We start from the raw sequence: 22,938 nt of genomic DNA on the forward strand, positions 1-22,938 counted from the left end.
GAACTAATGGCCTGAGTGAGGGAAGTGAAGGGAAAACTAAACATGGACTGAAAAGAAACATAACCTAAACATGAAAACTAAAAACATGAGTCTCTGGGCGTGACATGGTGGACGCGAGGACCAAGGCCCAATCGCGAAAATTCAACAAAATTTCAGAAAAAACACATATGAAATCATCAGGGTAAAGCAGTGGCATAGGCATCACACTTTGGCACAGCTAATTTTAAAATGGTAAACCTCCTTTTTCATAGAATTTTCGGTGTAGTGCGAGTAGGCTAATTAACGGGGAGTGAGACGTAACAGATTCCTGTTGGTAATACCGCTTCTGTAATATTTATATCTTTGACACACGCCTTTAAAAATAAAAACGACTTGCTGTTCAATAACATGCGTTTACCAACACAGTTAAACAATTCAGGGTTGACTTGGTTGCCGCTAACGTCACATTTAGCTTGACATTAAAGGTAGGGTAGGAGATCCTGGATTTTGAGTCCAGCGAAGCTGCATTTTGAAAATACACAGGTAAAAAGTCCCAACCCTTTTCTTCACTTTCCCCCGAAGGCACGCCTCTAGAGTACATGAACGCGCACGAGCACGAAGGTGCACGAGCGCTGTTCTAACAGCAAGCATCGATCGTTGCCGTATTTAGTATTTAGTATATGATAACTATACGTTTAATAATGCTAGGTGCTAGCCAAGCTGGCTCTAGTTTAGCTTCCTGCCAAGCTTCGTTCACGGAGCAGGGTACGCGCACAGGGAGAAGGAGGGGGAAGGAGGGGGGAGGGGGAGGGAGGAACAGATTGCAGTTTGATAGACGGCATCAGAATCCAATCATTGTAAACGGACTGTTTTTCCTAGATTGTACGTTTTAGAGGCCACTAAAACTTTTCATATTTGTGTCAAAACTTTTAATTAATTGGTTGCAATGGGGGTGTAAAGAGTATTTCAAGCAATATGTAAAAAAAATGTTCCAGAAAAAGATCCCCTACCCCGCCTTTAATAGGTCTAATCGTGGCGTTGCAGTGACAGGTGGGTGTGGCGACGCCACGCGCACCACCAAACAAATCAATCCATTCGCGTATCATTCTTTCTTCAAAGATGAAAGCTTTCTCGCGCACATTTACCTGTTTAGCTGTCGAGAAGTCAGCAGGTTATATCAACTTATGTTCGCGTGGGAATACTCGACAGTTATCTGACAACAACAGCTGGGAAACCCGGGGGTGGAGCACCCACCCCAACAAAGTCCAGCTAAATTCTTTCGGTCACTGTGCTTTGCTTCGCTTGCAATAAAGTCAACTCTCTGATAGTGTTCGCCATTGTTCCACATTCTTTTGAAATAGAACAAACAGTGAGCATACAACATTTGACATTCTGAGTGCCCTATAAGGGCTCGGGCACGTGACGTCACTACGTGAGCGGAGGCCATACTGGAGGCCCAGAAATGTTTTGTTTACATTGTTTTCCACTGCGCTCAGACGTACTCTCGCCTGGTCTCGGAACTTTCTTCGTTGGTTTATCTATTTTACTTATTGTCTTTGCCACTATGGTCGCACGTTGCTGTGTCGTGGGGTGCAATAGCGTAAGCCGTGACAGGAATGGGGGGGAAATCGTAAATGGTTTATCTTTTTACCGGTTTCCCGCTTGGAGGCGCACCCACGGAGACCAAGTGTCCAAGATAACAATGCGTCGTCGACTAGCATGGATCGCTGCTGTAAGACGACCAAAAATAACTTTCCACTCAATCCCGGTGTCGATAAGTGTGTGTTCTCTGCATTTTCATTCTGGTACGTTACAGACTTTTGTGTGCTGAGGTAAAGATCCCCGCCTTCACAAGAGGACACTGTCAGTTGGAAGCAAGGGATGTCTCAATGGGTTAAAAGCGGAGGACAAATTTCGTGTGTATAAATGTATACATGACAATAAATCTGATCTTAATCTTAATCTTAATTTAATGTGGAAAATACAAGGAAAATTGCCCATCTCCAAATTCACATGGACAGGGCGATTGGAACTGTCAGAAACAATACACCTTTTTGTCAGCAAAAGTAACTATCATCATAGTTTTGCTATGCGAAGGTGAAGACAAAACATTCTTTGACAAGATTGTGTCTGTATGTTGTACTCTGACCACCATGAGCAGGAGTGTTGTGCAAAGTTGAAGTCGTCTGAAATAAATATGCTTTGAGATACAGCCAAGTGTGTGTGTTTCATTATTTATTTACAAGTAGAGTAACATGACAAAAGTGTAAAGTGTCATTAGAATTGAAACTGTTGCAAAGTATAAGCACTGACACCACATACTATATACGCAATTATGTCCGAAAGGGTGAACTTAGGCAGTAAATCTTCGTCGACAATCCATTCCTTGCTCGGTATTTCATAAGGGTCCAGTCCGTTTATAACGCCAATCTTCTGTATGTACCGATCTCTGGCTTCCTTCTGTAATGTATCCCGGTATATCCCACATCCTTTCTTCGATTTTAACATGCTTTTCTCTCACTGTTTGGACCTTGATCTCCGTCTTGCCTTGGGTTTGTTTACGAGATTGTGCCTCCAATATGGCGACCATATCCCAGAACGCGTGTGCCCGAGCCCTATCACAGCCCTTTTACAGACAGCCGTTCCACTTCCTATTCGCCCCATTATAAAAAAAATTGGCTGCAGTTCAGTTGATTTTCTCTGGGGGCGCTGGCGAGCGAGTGCAGAATGACCATTTTCCATAGCGCTGGCGCTAATAACTCAAAAAATGTCCCCGCTAGCGGCTGAAACCTGAAAATAATACTGTGATTTCTGACAGAGGGATGTGGATTTATATCGAAAGTACAATAACCTGGGAGTTATAGCTTTCTGTTTTATTACAGGTCTGGCATTTGCGAGTCAGTATCCGCTAGCATCTAGCTAACGGAATCTGAAGAACGCACGGCAGATTACGACCGGCTGCTTTACGGCACTCGTCCACTGTGCCAGAGTGCTAACCTGGTGCTGCTAACAACAACCGAAGCTAAACCAGAGGCTAGTCAGAGAGTATGTAAAAGGGCTGTGCTGAAATCTGTAACTATTTGAGCTAACACCTCTCTGCTAGCTCAGCGCTAGGACTGACCATGCCGTAAAGTGATGCCACATGCGTGACGTCACTCTGGATGCAATACTGACAGTAAATGTGTATTTTAAACAAATCTAGTGAGTTTAAAAAATCAAACCAAGTGCCGTTCGAAAGGATAATTTATCCTGCCTTTAGGAAAATTAAAATTAAAAAATTATATCCAAAGCAATGGCTGGATCTTAGGTGGATTTCATAGTACCACCATAGAGTTCGGCGTGCTCTGCACTGCTTCGTTGGCGCCCCTAGAGTGCAGTACCACCCGGAAATAGCCGCCAGTTTTCCCTCTCCTCATAATAGAGACTCTCTGGCCCTATAGAGCTTGAAAGTCCCGCCTCCTTGACGTCATTCAACTTCCTCCCCTCGGGACCACGGAAGTGTAATAATTTGACTTTCAAGTCAATGACGGAGCCATGACGGAATAAAACTATTTTTTGCGCTTGATGGAATTGAGTCTTGCATTTCACATATGTTGTGTAGGACATTTTTTAATATTTTTTCATACCAGTAGCGTAACAGTTTAGCGGGCATAAGTGCTTCATTGTTAAGTTATTTTTCTGAGCATTTCTCGAACTACAGCATGTAGCGTTTGGCACGGAAAATAAACGTCATCACGTTTGGGCGCGCGGAGGAGTGGAAGAAGAAGAGCAATCATGGCGCTGTCGTTGGCCAGTTTCACTCAGTTTTTCGAGGGCGAACGAAAACTTGTGAGCCGAGGAGAGAACCACTACCAGTCGGGGCACGTGGAGAGCTTCTGCTATGCTGGTGGTGATATGTCTGGCTTCGTCCATGGTGGGAAATATGATCAGTGACGTAGCATATGCGACGCAATGTAGTCTTTTTACCCTAACTTTTTTTTACAACGTTTAACCAGGCACTCCTACGACAAATCGCCAATGTTTTTGCATGAACTCATCCATATTTAACCCCAGAACATCATGCGTGTACTGTAAAAAGGCATATAATGACTGGGAACAGAAGACATCATCCTGCCCATGTCAATAGATCCAGGCATGCGGTCCCATGGGGACGACGGAAGTAGGAAAAAAAAGCAAAAAAGGGGGCGGGACTTTCAAGCTCTATAGGGTAAGCGGTAACATTTTCTCTCGGAACGTTGGTTGTTTTTCATCGGTTGCATATGAAAGGAACACCTTTTGGGCGTGAGGAGGCGTTCAAGAAAAACAACTTGCAGTAGCATATCAACTTGATACTGATAATGTCAAACGCTGTGGTAGCTTGTTTTAAAAACAAACAAAAACAGCTCCACATTATGTGTAAATGTCCATCTAGCTGATAGCAGTAATTATTTTAGGTTTCCATCCTTCACGCGTCATTTTTACGTTTCTCTTAAAACACTTCCGGTATTGGCTGTTCTGAACCCGTTTGTGTTGGTGCTCTTGAACGCCTGCTGCGTGCATTTGTGGGGCTGTCCCCCAGAGTTGGCGTTAACGCCACAGTCATTCCTGCTCATTGAATGTTTGGAGTTTAGTTCAAATGGCCGGGAGGATTTTATCGCGGTGTGTGAATAGGACTTTACTGGAGTTTGCATCCTGTAATAAAGGCGTTCGAGTCAGAGGGACGAACCGCTACCACTGGACAACTTTACGACGAACTGCAGGCGCCCTGAGTGTAAACAATGTTGCCTTTTCATTATCTCTCATCTGTATATTTGCATATACATTGCGAAACTCTTAAATCTACAGACAGATGCTCTCTGTCAGGAGCTTAGGCTTTGTAACACCGGTGCCTTTAGCCGAAAGCGTTGGACAATATCGTGCTGTAATGTAGGTAAAAGGGCAACATGGCTTTAATAGTGTCAGAGATGTAATGACAGTGATGGTAGCAATGTATTCAAATCTAACGATGATGCTGTGACCGTCCACCTGAATTTTCGTTTCACTTCCAAAATCCTATGTAAACTGTCCAATACAAACTAAATGAATAATTCGGTTCAGTGACCACATGTAGCTCTAAGAGTGCCGGGTAACTTTAGGTCATCTGTGACTCCTCGTTGCAATTAACAGCCAAAGCCCCAAATCACTTGAAATGCTAATTTTGTCTCCTTGTTCTATTACCATATGAGTGTTTTTGCCACTTCCCTTTCTTGTGCGCAGAATGGACGGGCTGCATTCCTCCTGGGTCTCCCCGCAATCTCCTGCCTGGGTTATGAAGCTTTCCGCAGGGTGCGAAGTTCAGCTGTGGTCTGTGCTTTGGAAAAAGGTTCGAAAGAGGGCAGGCTGTGTTGGATGCCAGGTCTTGGTTGTTCAAAGGCGGATTCATTCACATAATTACACGTTTTGTCGGCTCTGAAAACCGCAGTCAACCAGCTGAACAGTTGTTGAACTTAATTCGCTGTTTTGTTTTGTTTGTGCAGAGGAGATTTTGGAGCAGGCCGACTACCTATACAGCTGCGCGGACACAGAGAAGCTCTTCCAGCTGCTGATGCAGTTCAAGGACAGGTAGGCGCGCTACGTCAAAACTACCACTAGGGGGCACCAAAGAAGAGCGTTTGAACCTTTGGTGGGGGCAAAAGTGGTGAATTTTTTTGCTTCACATGCTGGGTTTAAAACATCACTGGCGGATAGTCATGTCAGTTGGATTTGTAACGTGTCCGTTTAAGTTCATGGGCCATGAGTGTGTTTCTGTCCAGCGATGATGCAGAGTTCCTGTGGAGGCTGGCCCGGGCTTCTCGCGACCTCTCCCTCCTGCCCGACATGGAGGCCGAGCGGAAGAAGCAGCTGACGTTTGAGGCCTTCGAATATGCCAAGAAGGCTCTGGAGAAAGACGATTCGTGTTTTGCAGCGCACAAAGTGAGACGGGGATTTCTCTGAGGCAGAAGCGTGGATCCTTTTATGTTCTTTGGAAAAAGGTTTTTACAAGTTGTTGTTTTTTGTCCCCTTCTCTCCTGACTCAGTGGTACGCCGTGTGCCTCAGTGATATTGGGGATTATGAGGGAGTCAAGGTGAAAATTGGAAATTCATACATCATCAGGGAGCATCTGGAGGTGGGACAACATTTTGCAGTGCCACATTTCTTTTTTGTTTACTCTGAATTGAGGGATAATGTTGTTTGGGGTTTTTTTGCGTTTTTTCTAGAAAGCCATCAAGCTCAACCCCAAAGACGCCACCTCCATACACATTTTAGGTTACTGGTGAGTCTTTTTTTTTTTGCAATGTTTTACATTACCAATAATAATGTAGTCCTCTGACTAAATTGTGTGAAATTGGAGGATACGTTGTGTGTAGATGTCCATCTAACTGATAGCAATAATTATTTTAGCTTTTCATCCTTCACACATCATTTTTAAATTACTCTTAAAAAACTTCCGGTATTCGCTGTTCTGAAACCGTGTGTGTTTGTGGTCTTGAACGCCTCCTGCGTGCATTTGTGGGGCTGTCCCCGAGAGTTGGTGTTAAAGGGATAGTTCACCTCTTGTTTTGACATGAAGCTGTATGACATCCCATATTAGCAATATCATTTATGAACATTGACTTACCCCCTGCTGCATCCTGTCAGCCGAGTTCCAGCCGAGTTTTGGCGTTGACGATGGTAGTCCGGCTAGTTGGCTGAGGTTTAAAAAATAAAGCGTTTTGCTTCTCAAAACAATATGCGTTCAAAAAAGTAATACATTTGCATCACAAAATTGTTCATCCAGAAAAAGTCAGACCTGGTCTGCACTTCGACCTGCACAGTTTACACAGCCCATAGTGATACGAAGGTAGAAAGAAAATAGCGCCAAGCGATGTGAGGTCTGACTTTTTCTGGATGAACGATTTTGTGATGCAAATGTATTACTCTTTTGAACGCATATTGTTTTGAGAAGCAAAACACTTTATATTTTAAACCTCAGCCAACTAGCCGGACTACCATCGCCAACGCCAAAACGAGGCTGGAACTCGGCTGACAGGACGCAGCAGGGGGTAAGTAAATGTTCATAAATGATATTGCTAAGTGGGGTTTCATACAGCTTCATGTCAAAAGAGGCGAACTATCCCTTTAACACCACTTTAATCCCTGGTCATTGAATGTTTGGAGTTTAGTTCAAATGGCTGGGAGAATTTTTATCGCGGTGCGTGAATAGGACTTTACTGGAGTTTGCATCCTGTAATAAAGCCAGAATATTAAAACCACATTTGGAACCACTGCACGGCTGTTTAGACCCACCTTGATCTGCAAAACCTGAGGAAGTTAACGGTCACTTGCTGTCATTAAAACAGCTGAAGAAGCCCAGCCTGTAGCTGCATGTGTCCACCGTCTAAATACAGTAAAAAAAAGAAACATTCTGACGACATGCCGGATTACAGTTACAGCCCTGCCGTTATCTCACATGCCGATAACTGGAGGGCAGTACGGACCGTGTTCCGTGTCCTGTTTCAGGGTGTTGAATTGCAAAAGTTTTCCATGATCTGGTAGCAGTCAGCAGTTTAACTTCTTGGTAACACAAATATCTGCGGGCATCCAATAACTCCTGAAATATTTTAAGTTATACAAAATCGATTGGCCTTAGATGTGTTTCCCCCTTGTCCATTATTTGGTCTTTGCTCCTGCAGGTGCTTTGCCTTTGCAGAGTTGCCATGGTATCAGCGTAAAGTGGCGGCCGTCATTTTCTCATCGCCGCCCACGTCCACCTTCGAAGAGGTGAGGGTTTTCTCTCTGCTTCCCTCATCGTTCGCCTTCTGTCAACTTTTTTTTTTTTTTTGGTGAATTTTAAAGCGAACCATCTGTTTATCTGCTTTATTTTTTTATTTCAGGCTTTGGAATTCTTCCTGAAAGCTGAGGAAGGTACAACAGAAACTCACTGAGTCAGTTACCCAACAACTCCCGCTGGGCTTTAGCTCATAGTCAACTTTTTCTTAACTATTTTTTTTTTTTTTAAATACTTTTGTCTGTTTTGGGTTTTTTTTGTCCCCAGTCGAGCCAAACTTCTACAGCAAAAACCTACTCATGCTCGGGAAGACGTACATGGCCATGAAAGACCAGCAGAAAGCACAGCTGTGGCTAACCAAAGCCAAAGAGTATCCCGCTCACACGGTGGAGGACAAAGAGGCAGGCGCGCACACAGAACACTACATTTGGCTAGAATATTTTCAACTGAAAACTAGAGCAGATTTTGTAGCACCTTTTGAAACCTTCGTATTGTTTATTGCTACACAGGTCCATAAGGAAGCCGTGGACCTGCTGAAGAAGCTGGGATAAAGGAACTTGAGGCCTTTCTGAACTTCCTGTTAACAGAATTAACTACATCAGTTGGACTGTCAGCCATTTGCACTTGAATAACTTCAGCCTTTAACAGATCATCCAGTCTGTAGTCATGATATGCAAACCTGATACAGGTGTAGTAGACGGGAAATGTCCACGAGGAGTCAATGCCTTTCTGTTCACGTCCCACTTCTATTTTGAGTGATATTATAGGAAGTATTATAGGAAGCTAAGTTGAAGGTATAAAAAGTGGCTGAGAAATTTTATCACTTCACTATCTGTACTGTAACACTTTTTTCTTAAATCCTATTTAGATTTTACAAGTCATTCACTGGTGTTTTAACTGGAATGCAAGGCATCTTTTCAGCTAAACTTTTCCTTAATCTGCAGAATTAAATGGTGAACACTGTTCATGCTGCCACTGACCCGTCTGTAGCATCACTAAATGACAGTCGGGAACGGTGTTTTGATCGAGGTTTAACACACGTTTGAATATGTTCTGTACAAAATAATCACATCAGAACTAAAGGATTAAACCCAAAGCCCTGTTCTAGTTTTTTTTTTTTCACTCACACACAGAAAAAACAAGAGCGTGGCCAGTGGGGGGAGGGGAGTTTATTCACTTATTTATTTGTATCTCATAAATCCAACCTCTCCATTTAAAATGGGTGAAAGCAGATTAAAAATGAATCTTCTATACACATCGTCTCCAGTAAAGGGGCTTTCTGTACAGTGTAGTTGGTGTTTACAGTGTGTATCTACACGCGATATGTTACAGTTTGGATGCGTTTCAGATGGCCTAAACCGCAGTAACCCCCCCCACACACACACTGAGTTAAGATGAACTTCTCATCAATCAGCTCGAGTATTTTTTGGCATCCAGCCGATCCTTCACCGACTCCGCCGGCTGCGATGAAGGCAACCTGAAACATTCCAGCTATTTCTGATAATAAGAACAAAGGCATCACAGATCTCCATCAGTGGCGCGGCGGCTCTGTGGAGTTAATCATGTCTAGGTACTTCATTTACTGTCGTCTTCATACAATGAATATTCACACACACACCATTGATTTTCTTTGATTAAAGGTTTCTGTTCAAAAGGAAGCACAAATTTATGCAGTTGCGATGTCTCAATAGCCGCCTCCTCTTGCTACAGTAAAAAGTTTCCCATCACAGCGTCCTCCCTCCTCGCAGCTCTTCCACCTGCTCGGCTGAACACGTCGCATGGACGAGCGATAACGTCCAGCCTCTGCAGCGGCCTAACAAAAATGCCAGCAAAAGACGAGACTGCCCGCCATCGCCAAAGCTCTTTTTTTTTCTTTTTTCTACTTTTCCTTGCGCTTAGACCACTGACTGAATGAACAAGCACCAAATTTGCCATTTTGGAAATAAAGGGAAAGTCGGGATTTCCTTCGACACGGCGAGTTTCAATCTGTTCTGCCATCAAGCAGCGTTTGTTTGTTTTTGCTGCTTTTAAGTCCTTTATCGCATGAACTTTGAGCTTCTTTTTTTTTTTGGTACACTAATGTAAGGTTGAAGGTAACGCCTTCAGCTAAAGGGTCGAAAATAACACGATCTCATGTCGTGAAGAAGAAGAATAAATCACGTCTAGCGCTCCATCAACCACAATGGCTTCATAGGACTGGAGACAACCTACAGTCCCGATTCCAAGAGACAAAACAAACAAAAAAAGGGTTTGCCAAGCACACAAACTGAGCCACAGATTCGTTTTTTTTTTTCTTTTTGTTTGGGTTAATTTTCTAAATGGTTCCTTTAAAATGTGCGTCATTAGTGTGTCATCCTGGTGTACGGAAATTACCAACCAAAAGCATCTCGGTGTGCGAGCCAGCTGCAGTCTTAGGTAGCCCGGAACATTTCCTGGATCTCTGAAATCACAGGCTCCACTGTCGCCAAACACACACACACACACACACACACACACACACACCCACACACACACACACATTTCTCTCACACACACACTCACACAAAGTTTACTCTTTCAGTTCAGTTTCTTAAATATATTCTTTTTTTTTTTTTTCTTTTCTTTTTTTTTTTTTAAGTCCCCATTACTCATTTCTGATATAGTAAAAAAAAAAGCCTCAAACAGGAGGATTGGATGGTGCTCCTCTCTCAGGGAGCGACGCTCCGTGCTTCAGATGGGCACAATCCGGACACGGAGCCTTCCTGATGAACATGGCAGCAAGCGCATTCACAGATACGGCGATCCATGCTCAAAGGTCTGCGTGCGCACTTGTGGTGGTGGTGGTGGGTGGTCACAGCCGTCTTCTACTCTTCATAGGCAGCATGCAAGCACGCAAAAATGTCAAAACTACTACGGGTCCAACAGGAAGAAAAAAAGAATTTCAGGCACCAGACGACCCTAACTCTATTTTTGCTTTTTACAAGCTCTATAGAACTAGAGCTTTAAAAGAAGATTAGCGCTTCAACTATAAAATCATCTCAAAAAAAAAAAAAAAAACAGTCAGTCTCTCTCTCTCTTTTTTAGTTTTTTAAAAAAAAAAGAAGAAAAAAAAAAGCCAGTCAGGAGGACATTTAAAAAAACAAAAACAAAAAACATCCATGGTTTCTGTTTCTAAACAGAAAAGCAGAATGCTGAAATGCTTGCATATTTCCATGATGGTGGGGTTATTATGTAATATATAGGGGGGGGGTTACTGCGGCACAAATGATGCTGCAAATTAGGATTTGGTTTTAAATGACAAAATAGCTTATATACATTGGTGGTTATCTTGTGCAATTTTTTTTTTTTTTTTTTTTAAAGTTAGTTTTTCTTTTAATGGCTGAATAAACAGCGTGGGCAGAACGGAGGGAAACTCGTCCCCTCTATTCTTGGCCAAATCCTTCGGTTTCCTCGATGGCAAACAGCAGCTTCTCTTTCAGCTGTTCGTAGCTTTTGTAGGGAGGCAAGTCCAGACGGTTGAAACTGAGAAGACAAAGAAAGGAAGAGCAAAGATGAGCAAAGCGTCTTTGGCCTTATCGGATCTTCTGCCACAGTTTATACACACCTGGCTGAGGGAAATCATTAACAAAGCTTTATCCCCCTTTTCCTAACAAAAGCAGCTGGAGTGCTGGTTCTGGGCTGGTGCCAAGTTTGGTTTAATCTAAGGTTTTTGGTTTTTCTGCAGCCAGAGAGTCACAGCAGAGACAGTTTCAAGCGTCCAGCGGGCGACATAAAGCTGTGAATAAACACCGCTGCAAAAACTGTAATAATTCAACTGCAGACAGCGATTGTGAAGGCCGCTCCATGTGGCGCACTGAGCAACTGGTGTTCTTCCACTGCTGCTACAACAACACATCCACCTTTAAACTCTGGTCGTTTCATCATTCTCTCTTGAAATAAGCAGACTAAACACTACACTGGCTCTGGATTTTGAAACATGGTGGTCTGGTTGGTGTCATTCAGCCCACCTTTGCTCTGACCGTGCATAGAGTTGGTGCTTTGATAGTTAAAACAAAATGAACTGGTTCCAAGTGGTTTTCGATCCAGCACTTGGAACCACTTTGGGTAGAAGAAAAAAAACGTTTCTATCCTTAAACTATACAGCTGTGAGAACTAGTTGCTCATTTGTAGTTCCCCAAGGCTCTATTCTCGGGCCTTTTCTGTTTGACGTCTGTTCCAGCGCAGCCCTCACACCTTTACGCAGTATTCCTTCTTTTCTAAAGATGGCATTCTGCAACCAATTTATTTATTTTTTTTTTTTTAAATTGGATGCCCCTGCGGCGCCTTTCACACATTGATTGCACCACACAGGCAAAATCTAGAATATATATAGATATCCTTGTTAACCCACCACCATTACTGGTGGTAATTCAGCTCCGCATCGCTCTGTCCCAACTCACAGAATCAGCAGCAAGTCACTGTGACGGTGTTTGGCATAAACGTTGGCAAGTTTTTCCACTCAAACAAACTCTGTGAAAGCAGCTTGTGCAACTTGGAAATAAGTCCTTTTAAATCATTAGCATAAATCCACTCAAACAGCAGACCAGAATGCAGGAAAAGTGCGTAAGTGTTCAAAACAAAACGCAGCGTCGAGCGTTGAACAGGCCGAGTCGTTCAAACGTCTCGCAGAACTCTGGCCGTAATTCCTCCACATATCCCACATCGACTACTTAAACTCTGGATTTCACTGTTGCTCCATTCCTCTGCGTCTTGTTTAAGCTTTATGCTGAACTAACGCTATCGTGACCAATATTTCATCATTGTTTGCTTTTCTAAAGGCTATTACAAGTGCTGTGCTGATGCTGCATTCACAGACAAATGAAAAATCGGCATTCTCCAACTTTCGACTGGTAAAAAGTCTGTCGTGACATTTTGTACTGGATGTTCGTTGATATTCCTCCGCCACCGCTAAGAAAATAGTGCGAGCATGAACGAGCTGCCAAATAAAACACGACAGAAGCAACTTTTCGCAACAAAATTTGATATGGATTACCAGTACACACCAGTAACCACTCCGGTGAGTTGATGATTTTGAAAACGGACGTTTATTCTGCTTTTACGAACCTTTTTGGACATGCGCATGACTTGCCATTCTGAAGCAGGTTGAGAAGAATCAAAATTAGGCAAATACCTGAGACAGCAGTAAACATCAAAAAAGCGGTGAGGGGGGTTCTAAAACATTGCAGACGACTCAGAAAAGAGGCTTAATGTTGAAAATACCGCAGTTCCCCTTTAAGGGAACCATCTCACTCATGATGAGATTTGATGGTAATAACAGCGAATGCAGCGTCGCTTTAAGATGAAGATTGTCGGATGTGAAGAGGGAGGAGGACAACCTTGTAAAGTAATGTAACTTTGCCCTGCAGATCTGAACGGCTCGCTGAATGCCCCATTGTCAGGTTTAGGAGGCCCAAAACAAAATTCCGTATTAGTCCATATCGTATCATGTCCCCTTTAAGTATAAAATGGCAGTATGTGACTGTCTGAAGTACTAACAGCTTGTAAATAAGTGTGGCTTCTGGAATGTACTTCTCTCACTGCTGCCGAGATGACTGGAATATTTTGATAAACCGACCGAACATTTGGAGCAAAATATCAAGCAAACAACATAACAAAAGTGCACGGTAGAGTACTCACCACGTATGGCTACGAGGAAGCCATGTGTCCTTCCCTACTTTCTCAATGCAGAACTTCTGAGGCCCGTTACTTCCTGCGGTGCAAAAAAACAACAAAAAAAAAAAAACAACAAAAACAATCAAGATCAAGGAGATTTTAAAAAAAAGCTCTTCAAGCCGTGCATCTGTCGTTGTGTCTTTTTGTCACTGACCCATAAGTTCAGCAAAGCCGCCCAAAGGCAGCCTGCAGGTTCCAGTGACAAACTGCATGAGCCGCAGTCGCACTTCGTTGTCCACTTCTTTCACCAGCTGCGAAGAAAAAAAAGCTGGTCACTGATCACGGTCATCACTAAACAACCATGGCAGAAACGACAGAATATCTCAGTGATATCAGACACACGAGGACCCAAACGAGCCAAATGTGGTTTAGGTATTTTTTTCAAAGTGAAACACCTTAAGGGCATAGTCCTTTCTACAAAGTGTGTCATAATAAATATGTAGACACAAGAAATGCTACTCCTGTGTGCACATGTGACAGTACCTGCCAGAACCAGATGATCTGCTTGCTGTTCCTGGTGTAGTGACGATACACCGTGTTTCTCTGCCAGTCCTGAAGGTCTACCTCCTGCATGCCACACAGCATTACCTGGAATGAAACACACACATGCACGTAAACACACAGCACACAGAGCATAGACCAAATAAACACAGGGTATCAGGATAGATGAATAGTACAATCTCAGAGAATAAATCATTCTCTGCACACACCAATATTTCGATTGACTGATCCATAAATAGTTCTGTGGAATGGGGAGGGGTATTATTTATCGGTATCAGAAAGCAGTGCTGCTCACCTCTAGCTCCTTTTCATCGAAGTACTGGAGCCACTGAAGTGGAACCACCTCATTGAAGCCATCGAGGAAAGCTTTGGTTTGACCTTCGACCCCACGGGAGAACCTCCACTCTGCCATTAGACTGCAAGCCATACAGCAAAAAGGATTTAATACCGGCTTAAAGGAACTAAAAAAAAACTAAATCAGTGGGCGGACATGTCTGATGCAACAACCTGATGTACTCCTCCTTGTTCTCCTCAGTCACCAGGACGTTGACTCCATCCGGTTTCAGGTCATGAGAGGTGATCTTCCCCAAGATCTCCATGTCTACTGAGAAGTACATCTCCAGGCAACATTCCTCAATGTTGTTGTCCCTGAGGAGAGATGAGATTGGATTGCTGCCACAGCTTCACACGGTACGAAGAGACCAAACCATTCAAAAGCGTATGGATGAAAAGTTTTCAGAACAGTGAGTTTGTTGGGATTTTCTGATGCTGATAATCAACTTGTCCATCCCATCGTGGCGTTACACCTATGCGGTACTCTTGGACGGCCCCTTGTGTATACATGTGACAACAGAACAGCGCATTGTTGGCTTCACAGACTTCATGATGTTATTCCCAGGAAAGCTATTCCAGCAGTCTACTGCTCACCACTTCCTGGCTTTTTCTTTTGTTTTTTTCCCCCACTCTGTACTCCAACTCACTCCAAATGATCTGTGACTGTAGAGGAATGGAGTTCTACAGTGGGAGTAAGAGGGAATTTGAAATAAAGTGGACACAGTTTAACCAGCTATTACAGTCTAATCTCACACTTGGATACAACAGATCATAGTTGAGAGTTAAACTGTTCTAATGTCGATTCTCTGTGTTTCTTTTTTTTTTTTTTTTTTTAAACTGCTTGGTCAATAGAGGTTTCGTTGAATCTCTACAACCACCTTTAAACACCTTCACATGGTCTCCTAAAGACACTTCACAAGGTGTGAGTGATAACTCATAGCCTCCTGGGAGGCTGTGATGAGTACTGAGAGCTTCTTCGGAGTTTGACTTTATGTGCGGCTGCACCTGAAGTAACAATGCACCGTCTTTGTTAGTTAGGCAGTTCTTGGCACACTACAAAGCTATTCGCTGTGTGCCAACACTCCCCTGGCACAACTAAACCGGTGGTCACAGTGAAACAGCAAGAAAATCTAATAAACTTTAGACAAGGAACAGCAATCTAAAACTACTCATGGTGATCATATCACAAAGCTAATTACCATCTAAAGTGTCATCAATGCCAAAGGCAACTTTAAGTTATCCAGCATATCAAACACATTTTGATTTCAAACATTTTATGACTCGTTCCACACGGAGGAAAATGAAGCAGCCTTTCCACAAAAGCTGGGACGACTCTTGATGTTTACCTCCCTTTACGTTAGGTGGTCCCCGGAGGCTCCATGCAACATAAAAAGCTACGACTTTGAGATTTGTCAAATCCACCATTAAAACAAAAATCAGACAATCTCAGTTGACCAATGTGAAACGAATAACGCGTCATGCAGATGTTGACGTCTACAAACAGGAATGGAACCAGTCACCTGATCCATATGAGTGAGTTGTAGAACTCTGGGTCAATGGACTCCAGGTCTTTGAGTATCAGCTTCTTGTTCAGCATGCGCTTGTAGAACGGCAAAGAGAAGCCCGTGTCAATGAACTTGCCGTGGAAAAGTGCCTGCAGACATTCACAAAAGATTCCGTTTTACCATGCTGGCCGACAAGAATGTGTACACGTGCAGCATAAATGTGCACCTTTAACAAAACACCAAAACAGTGGCAGACATTTATGTCCAAAACTGTGTGCATATTTCTTTAAAATCAGCAGAAATGGCAACAACGCAGTAACAGGCGACTTAGCCAGCCTTTCTTAAACGCTGGCAAGTGTGTAAAGAGTTTTGCTTTCTGGCAGGTTCGTGGCTGGAACCACTAGAACCGTTATGGTAGTGACGCTTGTTTGCGAGAGTGTGGGCAGCGTGGGAACGTGCCATCGCAATGAAGCGGCCGATGAAGCAGAAGTAGGAGAGGTGGTCCGGGTTGATGGCCGAGGCCGGGTTGATCTGCAGACAGTAGTTGCTCTTGCCGGCGTACTCAAACAGACAGTACATGGGGTTCAGCACCTCGTGGGACAACAAGAAGAACCACTCCCTGTAAAGGGAGACACAAGAGAAGAGTCAGGGAAACAAGAATGACACGTTATCAAAGCTGATAAATCAACAACAAGCTAGTTTCACACAAAGTAGTTTTTAATGTCTCTATTACCGGGCTAAGCCACCATAGTCCAGACCCTCCTCGCCTCTGAAAATGACGTACAGCCTCCTCCTCAAGTCATACGGTTTAAGAGCCATAATCTAACAGATGTTTCAAACACACACAATCAGATCAAACACAACGACATTAACTCTGAAATGATCATGCAAAGAGATTGTAGTTTAAAATGAGGTCAGTAGGCGCTGTAAACGTCTGTTTAAATGGCTGGAGAACCGTAGCAGAAGGACGCTCTTACTTGCTGGAAAGAGTCTTCAAACAGAGTCTGCCGGGATACGTTGATCTTCACATGGCTGGGGAGAGCATTAGACTGAGGGAGGGCAAGTCAATTCATTAGCATTGGGACAGCATAAGGAAGAGTGGAAGGATGGGAAAAGGCTAGAATGTGACCGACGAAGCCAAATTCCAACGCTTACCTGGCACAAGTAGCGGAAATGGGCAAGCTTCCATCGGAAACTGCGCTCATATGCAATCTGAGGGCCTTTGGTGCTGAGAAGAGCAAAGAGGAGAAGAAGTGTCAGGCGCAAAAGGGAGAAGAATGTCTTCTCAGTGTGGAGTCAGTAGGATCAATCTGCTGTGAATGTCCAGGTCAGCTATGCTTGCCATGGGTGTAAAATATGCACATGCAAAAAGGCTCTTATTCAGAAATGTTAACTTAATTCAAAGGAAAATGATCACATTTTCAGGGGGACAAATGCAAAGTACAACACTCAAACTGAAAGATGTGGTAAACGTCCACAAAACCCCTGGTTGGAATCTTTAACTTAATGCTAAGGAGCTGAACGGCTGACACTGACAAACTTTGGGAGACTGGAGACTGAATGCTCAATAATGCACTTAACCCAGGCTCAGATTTACATTCTGAACAAAAAATGGACAATCTCCAATTAATTAACTTTTAATTCCATTTGTTTTTAATATCAGAGATGCACAAATTAAATCGGCCTCACATGGTTATTGGCCAATATTCAGCAAATCTTTACTTTAATCCAAAGAAAAAACGCAGATAAATTGATCTTAGAAAGAACCACCGAGGGACAAATTAAAAAATTTCCAAACCGATAAAGTATTTAAAGCAGAGCTTTAGGTGTTTTCAAGATCCCCTGAACTTGCTTTGAAGTCTCTCTCCCCACAGAATGTCTCCTTAGTAAAGTACAGTAGGCACACATAGCTGAAATGTTGCTTACACAGAGGACTTTCCAGTGCGGGGGTCACTGAAGGTGGTGGTTCGGGTGTTGTGATCCACAAAATAGCGAACCCCTTCCCTTGTGTACCGGATCTCCCAACCTTCAGGCAGAGGATCCTCATTCTGTAGCCTGCAGGCGCACACACACACCACCCAATACATTAACCGATGATTGAGAAACATGGAAATTATACATAGGTCCAAACTGAAATGTGGAACATCTGAGATGCTTACATTATGTAAAACATGAGTGGGAAATAAATAAATAAAGATCCCAAATTAGCTTTGACCGGAGGTAAAATGATGAAAAACACTTCCTGTAACCAAATAAATGGTTTGCAGAGTGAGGCTAATCTTTGAACTGCTTTTCAGAACATCAAGTACAACCCTAAAAGCCTTTCTTCTCCTAAAAATGGCACATCTTGGGGTATAATATTTGGGAAGGCCTAGAGTGTGAGTACTGTTGTGGAACAATCTCTATAATCTGCTGTTGTTGATACTCTCACTAAGGTGGTGACATTATGTGTTCTCATCTCATCTCCACTGAATCTATGTGAGATAAGCTTCCCATCGAGCCCAAACTAGTTGTCGTTACCCAATATCTATCCAACGTCTGAACTGATTTACTGGGGGATTTTCAACTCTGTGCAAACAGCTTTGTAAAAAACAAACGTGTGGTTGAGTTTAGTGCTGCGGTTTGGTTTGGTTTCTGACACACTGAGCTCACCCTTGCGTTCGAGGGTCTTCCCACTGTGTCGTCTTGGTATTGTGATTGACAAAGTACACTCTGTCATTGGAGTCCACACGCCTCTCTGAAGGTGATAAAAACAAAACAAACCACAGCAGTGTGTAGGTTAGATTCCAGATTCTTCCATGATACCGCCAGGGAAGCAGCCGATTGGTCGAATAATCAGAAGCATACTGAGACCTGCAACAACTTGTATGCTCTCCGTATCTCCCAATTTACTCTGACATTTACTCATTCAAAGGCAAATAGTGGCTTATTTGGGTTTTATTTACTGTACTTTATACTGTTATATTGTATCCATTTTGTAATTCTCTGAAAGCATCCTCACTCAACTTGCAGGACCTAAAACTTGAGAATTGACAGAAGGAAACGGGAACTCACCCCAACCCGGAGGCAGCGGGCCAAGAGGATCATTCTCAGCAGACATCATGGATGCCTGAAAACGAGGGACGCACACATAGACATCCATTTAGGAGACACCAGGAGGGCACAGACCCTTTCACAAACACTCCAAAACATGGATGATGTTGAAAGAAAAGAAAGAAAGCAGAAATATATTTGATGAGAAATGAGCGTGGGCTGCGTGGCTCGATTCTTCTCGATACATCTCCGCTGTCTGTCTTTTGATTTGTCCTGTAAGCTAAATATGATCAGTGAAAAATGACATCACCGCACGGATCAAAGACTTCAGAAGAAGACCCTCACAAAGACATGCAGATGGGGGAAGAAACTGAGGAGTGCAATCTGTCTGCGGTCTGAGCTACGACAGACTGCAAAAAAGTGATCGCAGACATAAACTGCAACAGGAAATTTAATCATTTTAGTCTCCATCTTAATCAACATTGTGCAAGTGAAAGACTTTTCTCTGCTTTCCACAGCAGCCGGTTAACAACTGCAGAGTTAAAGGCAGACTTTAATCTGTGACGGGCTGATAAAGCTCAGAGCTGGAGAGATCCAGTGCGGTTCAGCGATTCTGTAACTCTGATGCAACAAGCGACCGCCGACTGCCACAGTTTGCCTTTGGTTGACTAAACTAGACCCGGATACTGGGAATTAAAACAATCTATGTGTTTGTGTGGCATTTGCTACAAAAACTGTAAATGTTTCAGTTGGTGTGGCCCTTGTGTGAAGAGAATCTTTACCTCTCACAATTAAAGGGGGAAATTTACAAGATATGGTCAATAAAAAGTTACAAATTCACAAAGGAAGGACAGACCGGTCGTGTTGCTTTTAGCGGACATTTTACATGGCCTCTCATTTACATTCACATATCTTAAGATCACTGGTTAAAAGTGGAAGCTGGTCAGTCTCTTTTCTCTAATTAGATCCTTCCCAACATTTGTGACGGTGATCTTAAGAGGTGAAATCAGGAGGGATCAAACGAAAATCATTATCCATCAGAACTATCCCGGGATCTTTAGAAGATGTTTCCACGTGACAGTTTATTCTGTTGCCTCGAGAGATAAAAAAGGCAGATAATAAACCTGGAATCAGAACGAGACAAGCTCTGTAATCTCAAGATAACAAAATATCTTCAGGCTCTTAAGATAATTCCATCAAAGTGACTTCGAAACAACTTTTACGGATCAAATCCACAGCTGTGAAAAAAAAAAAAAAAAATAGATAGCAAACAGAAGAAAGACGGGGTCGGGGGCACATGAGAGTGGGTGTGGTGAGGAGTGCCTTACGGAGTAGAGGTATCTCTGGTTAAACTGGTGCATAGCTCCCTGCAGCTGGCTGCGCTGGCTCTGCCACTGCTCAAAATTGCGCACCGACTCCATAGTGGGACGCTGCCAAGTGGTCGTGCGGGTGTTGTGGTCCACGTAATAGATCCTGCCCCGATCATCCACTCGCCGCTCCCATCTGGCAGGACGAAGGAGACGGGAAAGGAAGGAACACAAAGCCGTTACTGATAACTGAAACATAACCCATTCAAGGTACGGGACTGTGACGCTTCTTTGGGTCAAACAATTTAATGAACTCGCTCTTGCTGTTGCTCTTTCACACTTGTTTTGGATGCTGTTCTGTATATGGTTTCTTTTTCCTGACATTTTGCGCTGCAGTGTTTGTTTTGCTTCGGATGTTAGAAAAAGGACAACCACCCCTGCTTCTGTGCGGACACAATGTTTCTCTTTTGTTCAGCTCGCCCGGTCGTTACTGTGCTGCTGATGTGCGTCCTTGAACTTGGAGCTGTGGCTTCTGAAAGACGACTAAATCGAGGAGTGCGGTTACTTCCCGAGTACCCAAATCAACCTTCTTCTTTCAACATGCTCCTATGTATTCTAATGAAGAAATTACTGACTTAAGAGAGATAGAACCGCCTGAATCTTGTCTTTGGCTATTCAGCTATATTCATAAATCAGGACACTTAAGCACTGTAGATACAACGATTTACTTAAGCATGTCTTAATGGATGGAAACACAAGTGATGCAAGTGAAAGAAACATCACTGAAACTAACAATAGCCTTGATTTACTGCTGCAACAGGTGCCATTATGATGTTTTGATACTCAAAACATCATAATGGCACCTGGTTAAAGGAAAGATTCCAGTTTAAAACGAATCTGAAGACAGAAAGAATGTGCAAGACAGATACTAACCCTTGTGGCAGTGGCTGTGGTCTTTCCCACGTAGTCGTCCTGGTGTTATGGTCTACATAATATGTTCTCCCATGTGGGTCTTTTCTCTGCTCCCACCTAAAACAACAAGTTCAAATAAAGTTTCAAAAAGTTATTTAAGTATTCAGACTGTGCGTTTGTGTTTCGTCCTAAAAAAACTAGACTTAGGTTTGAGCATCTAGTTCCTACTTCTTTGTGTGATGACAGCCCCGAAAGGCACAGTGACTATAAACAGGAATGACATGCAGAAAAAGAGCGTCTGGAGGTGCTTTTTACCCCGGCGGTAGAGGATCTGCGGCCGCAGCGTTCGGGGCCTGCTGCCTGGGTTTGACCCCATCTGTATCTGTAGCTGCACTGCCACTACTGCTGCCGCCACCTCCAGCTTCTGAAGCGTTTGCCTCGCCCGGAGCTGGGGAGGGGGAGGACGATGAGGGGGGCGCTGTGACTGTGGTGGCCCCCTGGGTTGAAGAGGCGAATGTGGTGGTAGCAGCAGCAGTGCCGTCAGCAGGCTTAGCAGCAAAAGAGGCTGGAGAAGGCGAGGAAGTCGGAAGGGTTTGGGACGTGCTATTTGGTGCTGTGTCAGAGTCTGGAGGGGCAGCGTTTTGCGTGCAGTCCTCTTGGTCACCAGCAGGGGGCGGCACATCACTTCTTGTTGCAGATGGTTGCCTGACAGGAGCCTCACTGGACTCCCCGTTCACTGCAGGCGAGTCAGAATAAGACAGCGGTGCTTTTTACTTATATGGACTACCTACGTAATCCATGCTATAATTCTATGTTACTGCAAAGTGCTTTTTCAACCCAGAAGGATGCTTAAGTCTGGAAAACTTTTAGTAATTTGACCAAAAAAATCAAAAGTCAAGCTATTCCCCACAACATTTCTGAGAAGTAAGTGTGGCATTTTGGACTAAGCACCACAGAAACATGATATTAAGGATGGAACAGAAACATTCAGACTTAACACCAAAATATCCAGTGGCACCACAGAAGAGAGAAACCAGACCAACTGTACCAAAATATATGGAACAAATTAACTTTACAGCCCTAAGTCAGGTAAGCTAGGTACGTTAGACAATTGGTGCTCATCTCGGTGTAGCCTGCCCTTCACAGTCCACTGCACTCTGCTTTCCTTTTCCATCCTTTACCCCTTCGTGGAGTTCGAACAGAGGTGCTGACAGCAGCTGACTGCAGGGCTCATTAAATGAAAACCAATCTTCTGCCCTTCTTTCCTGCTCGCTACCACCACATGAACCGTGAAGAACAGAAATTTAAAAGAGGCCTGAAACCATCCCTGGCGACACACACAGACATCTGCTGGAAGAAGAAAAGCTCTGGTATTCACCCGTTCTGTCTGCATATTTGATGTAAGCCTACACGGTATCTTATCCTACGCAGGACACGCTCTGCAAACCTTTCCTGACCATTTTCAACCGAATATTCTACAGCGTGAAAGGGAAAAGGTCAACCGCATGCACTTTACAGATCTCAGGAATTTAGTTTTTAGAACAAACGAGTTGCTATAACGTACACAACGTGAAATGCACTCACCCATTCTGGTCTCGGTGTCACTGTCTGAGAGTTGGTGAACTGGGGTGGAGTTGAGTGTTGTGTCTCCATTGACGACATGGTCGAGAGCAGAGCTGGAGGAGCTGGTCGGCACCTGAACATCTGCGCCACTGGAAGCCGAACAGGAACCCGACCTGGGGCCTAAATCTGTTCCATTCACTGTGCTTTAAGAGAAAGCAGAGGGGGCTCTATTGATTTCGATGATGTACACTGTCTAGGCTACTTCCTCGGATTGCATTAGAACTATTGTTTGCTGAGGTAGGTGCGGAAGGTAATATTGACGTTACGAGCACAGCAGGGGGGAGTCTC

At 43.6% G+C, this 22,938-nt stretch overlaps 2 protein-coding genes across 3 annotated transcripts in view; one reads left to right on the forward strand and one right to left on the reverse strand.

Annotated features, from left to right (window-relative positions):
* The first annotated feature begins 4,398 nt into the window (after positions 1-4,398).
* On the forward strand, positions 4,399-8,841 carry rmdn1 (regulator of microtubule dynamics 1). Its single transcript, XM_075452847.1, has 10 exons — positions 4,399-4,729; positions 5,215-5,320; positions 5,475-5,559; positions 5,751-5,910; positions 6,015-6,104; positions 6,196-6,251; positions 7,651-7,738; positions 7,852-7,882; positions 8,013-8,146; positions 8,255-8,841. The coding sequence occupies exons 1-10, from the start codon at positions 4,595-4,597 to the stop codon at positions 8,294-8,296; spliced, it is 927 nt and encodes a 308-aa protein (XP_075308962.1). The 5' UTR covers positions 4,399-4,594; the 3' UTR covers positions 8,297-8,841.
* A 55-nt stretch (positions 8,842-8,896) lies between these two features.
* wwp1 (WW domain containing E3 ubiquitin protein ligase 1) overlaps positions 8,897-22,938 on the reverse strand; it is a 28,268-nt gene continuing 14,226 nt past the window's right edge. For both annotated transcript variants that reach the window (XM_075452846.1, XM_075452845.1), the window contains exons 8-25: positions 22,612-22,793; positions 21,343-21,763; positions 21,049-21,144; positions 20,137-20,311; positions 18,830-18,884; positions 18,428-18,512; positions 17,702-17,830; positions 16,931-17,003; positions 16,753-16,824; positions 16,509-16,597; positions 16,235-16,394; positions 15,791-15,924; positions 14,445-14,585; positions 14,233-14,353; positions 13,920-14,024; positions 13,591-13,687; positions 13,401-13,473; positions 8,897-11,246 (exon numbers count right to left, since the gene is read on the reverse strand). In XM_075452846.1, the coding sequence (XP_075308961.1) occupies positions 11,147-11,246; positions 13,401-13,473; positions 13,591-13,687; positions 13,920-14,024; positions 14,233-14,353; positions 14,445-14,585; positions 15,791-15,924; positions 16,235-16,394; positions 16,509-16,597; positions 16,753-16,824; positions 16,931-17,003; positions 17,702-17,830; positions 18,428-18,512; positions 18,830-18,884; positions 20,137-20,311; positions 21,049-21,144; positions 21,343-21,763; positions 22,612-22,793 (2,308 nt within the window). In that variant the 3' untranslated portion in view covers positions 8,897-11,146. The remainder of the gene's footprint in view (positions 11,247-13,400; positions 13,474-13,590; positions 13,688-13,919; positions 14,025-14,232; positions 14,354-14,444; positions 14,586-15,790; positions 15,925-16,234; positions 16,395-16,508; positions 16,598-16,752; positions 16,825-16,930; positions 17,004-17,701; positions 17,831-18,427; positions 18,513-18,829; positions 18,885-20,136; positions 20,312-21,048; positions 21,145-21,342; positions 21,764-22,611; positions 22,794-22,938) is intronic.

Source organism: Odontesthes bonariensis, chromosome 20, assembly GCF_027942865.1.
Source record: "Odontesthes bonariensis isolate fOdoBon6 chromosome 20, fOdoBon6.hap1, whole genome shotgun sequence".
In the NCBI taxonomy this organism is placed as follows: Eukaryota; Metazoa; Chordata; class Actinopteri; order Atheriniformes; family Atherinopsidae; genus Odontesthes; species Odontesthes bonariensis.

What these genes read in the sequence shown, in the direction of transcription:
- rmdn1 (XM_075452847.1), top strand. Translation starts at nt 4,595, where the DNA reads ATGGCCGGGAGGATTTTATCGCGGTGTGTGAATAGGACTTTACTGGAG. An exon ending in CGTGTTTTGCAGCGCACAAA is followed by an intron (nt 5,911 to 6,014) that starts GTGAGACGGGGA and finishes CTCCTGACTCAG; the next exon opens with TGGTACGCCGTGTGCCTCAG. An exon ending in CCACGTCCACCTTCGAAGAG is followed by an intron (nt 7,739 to 7,851) that starts GTGAGGGTTTTC and finishes TTTTTATTTCAG; the next exon opens with GCTTTGGAATTCTTCCTGAA.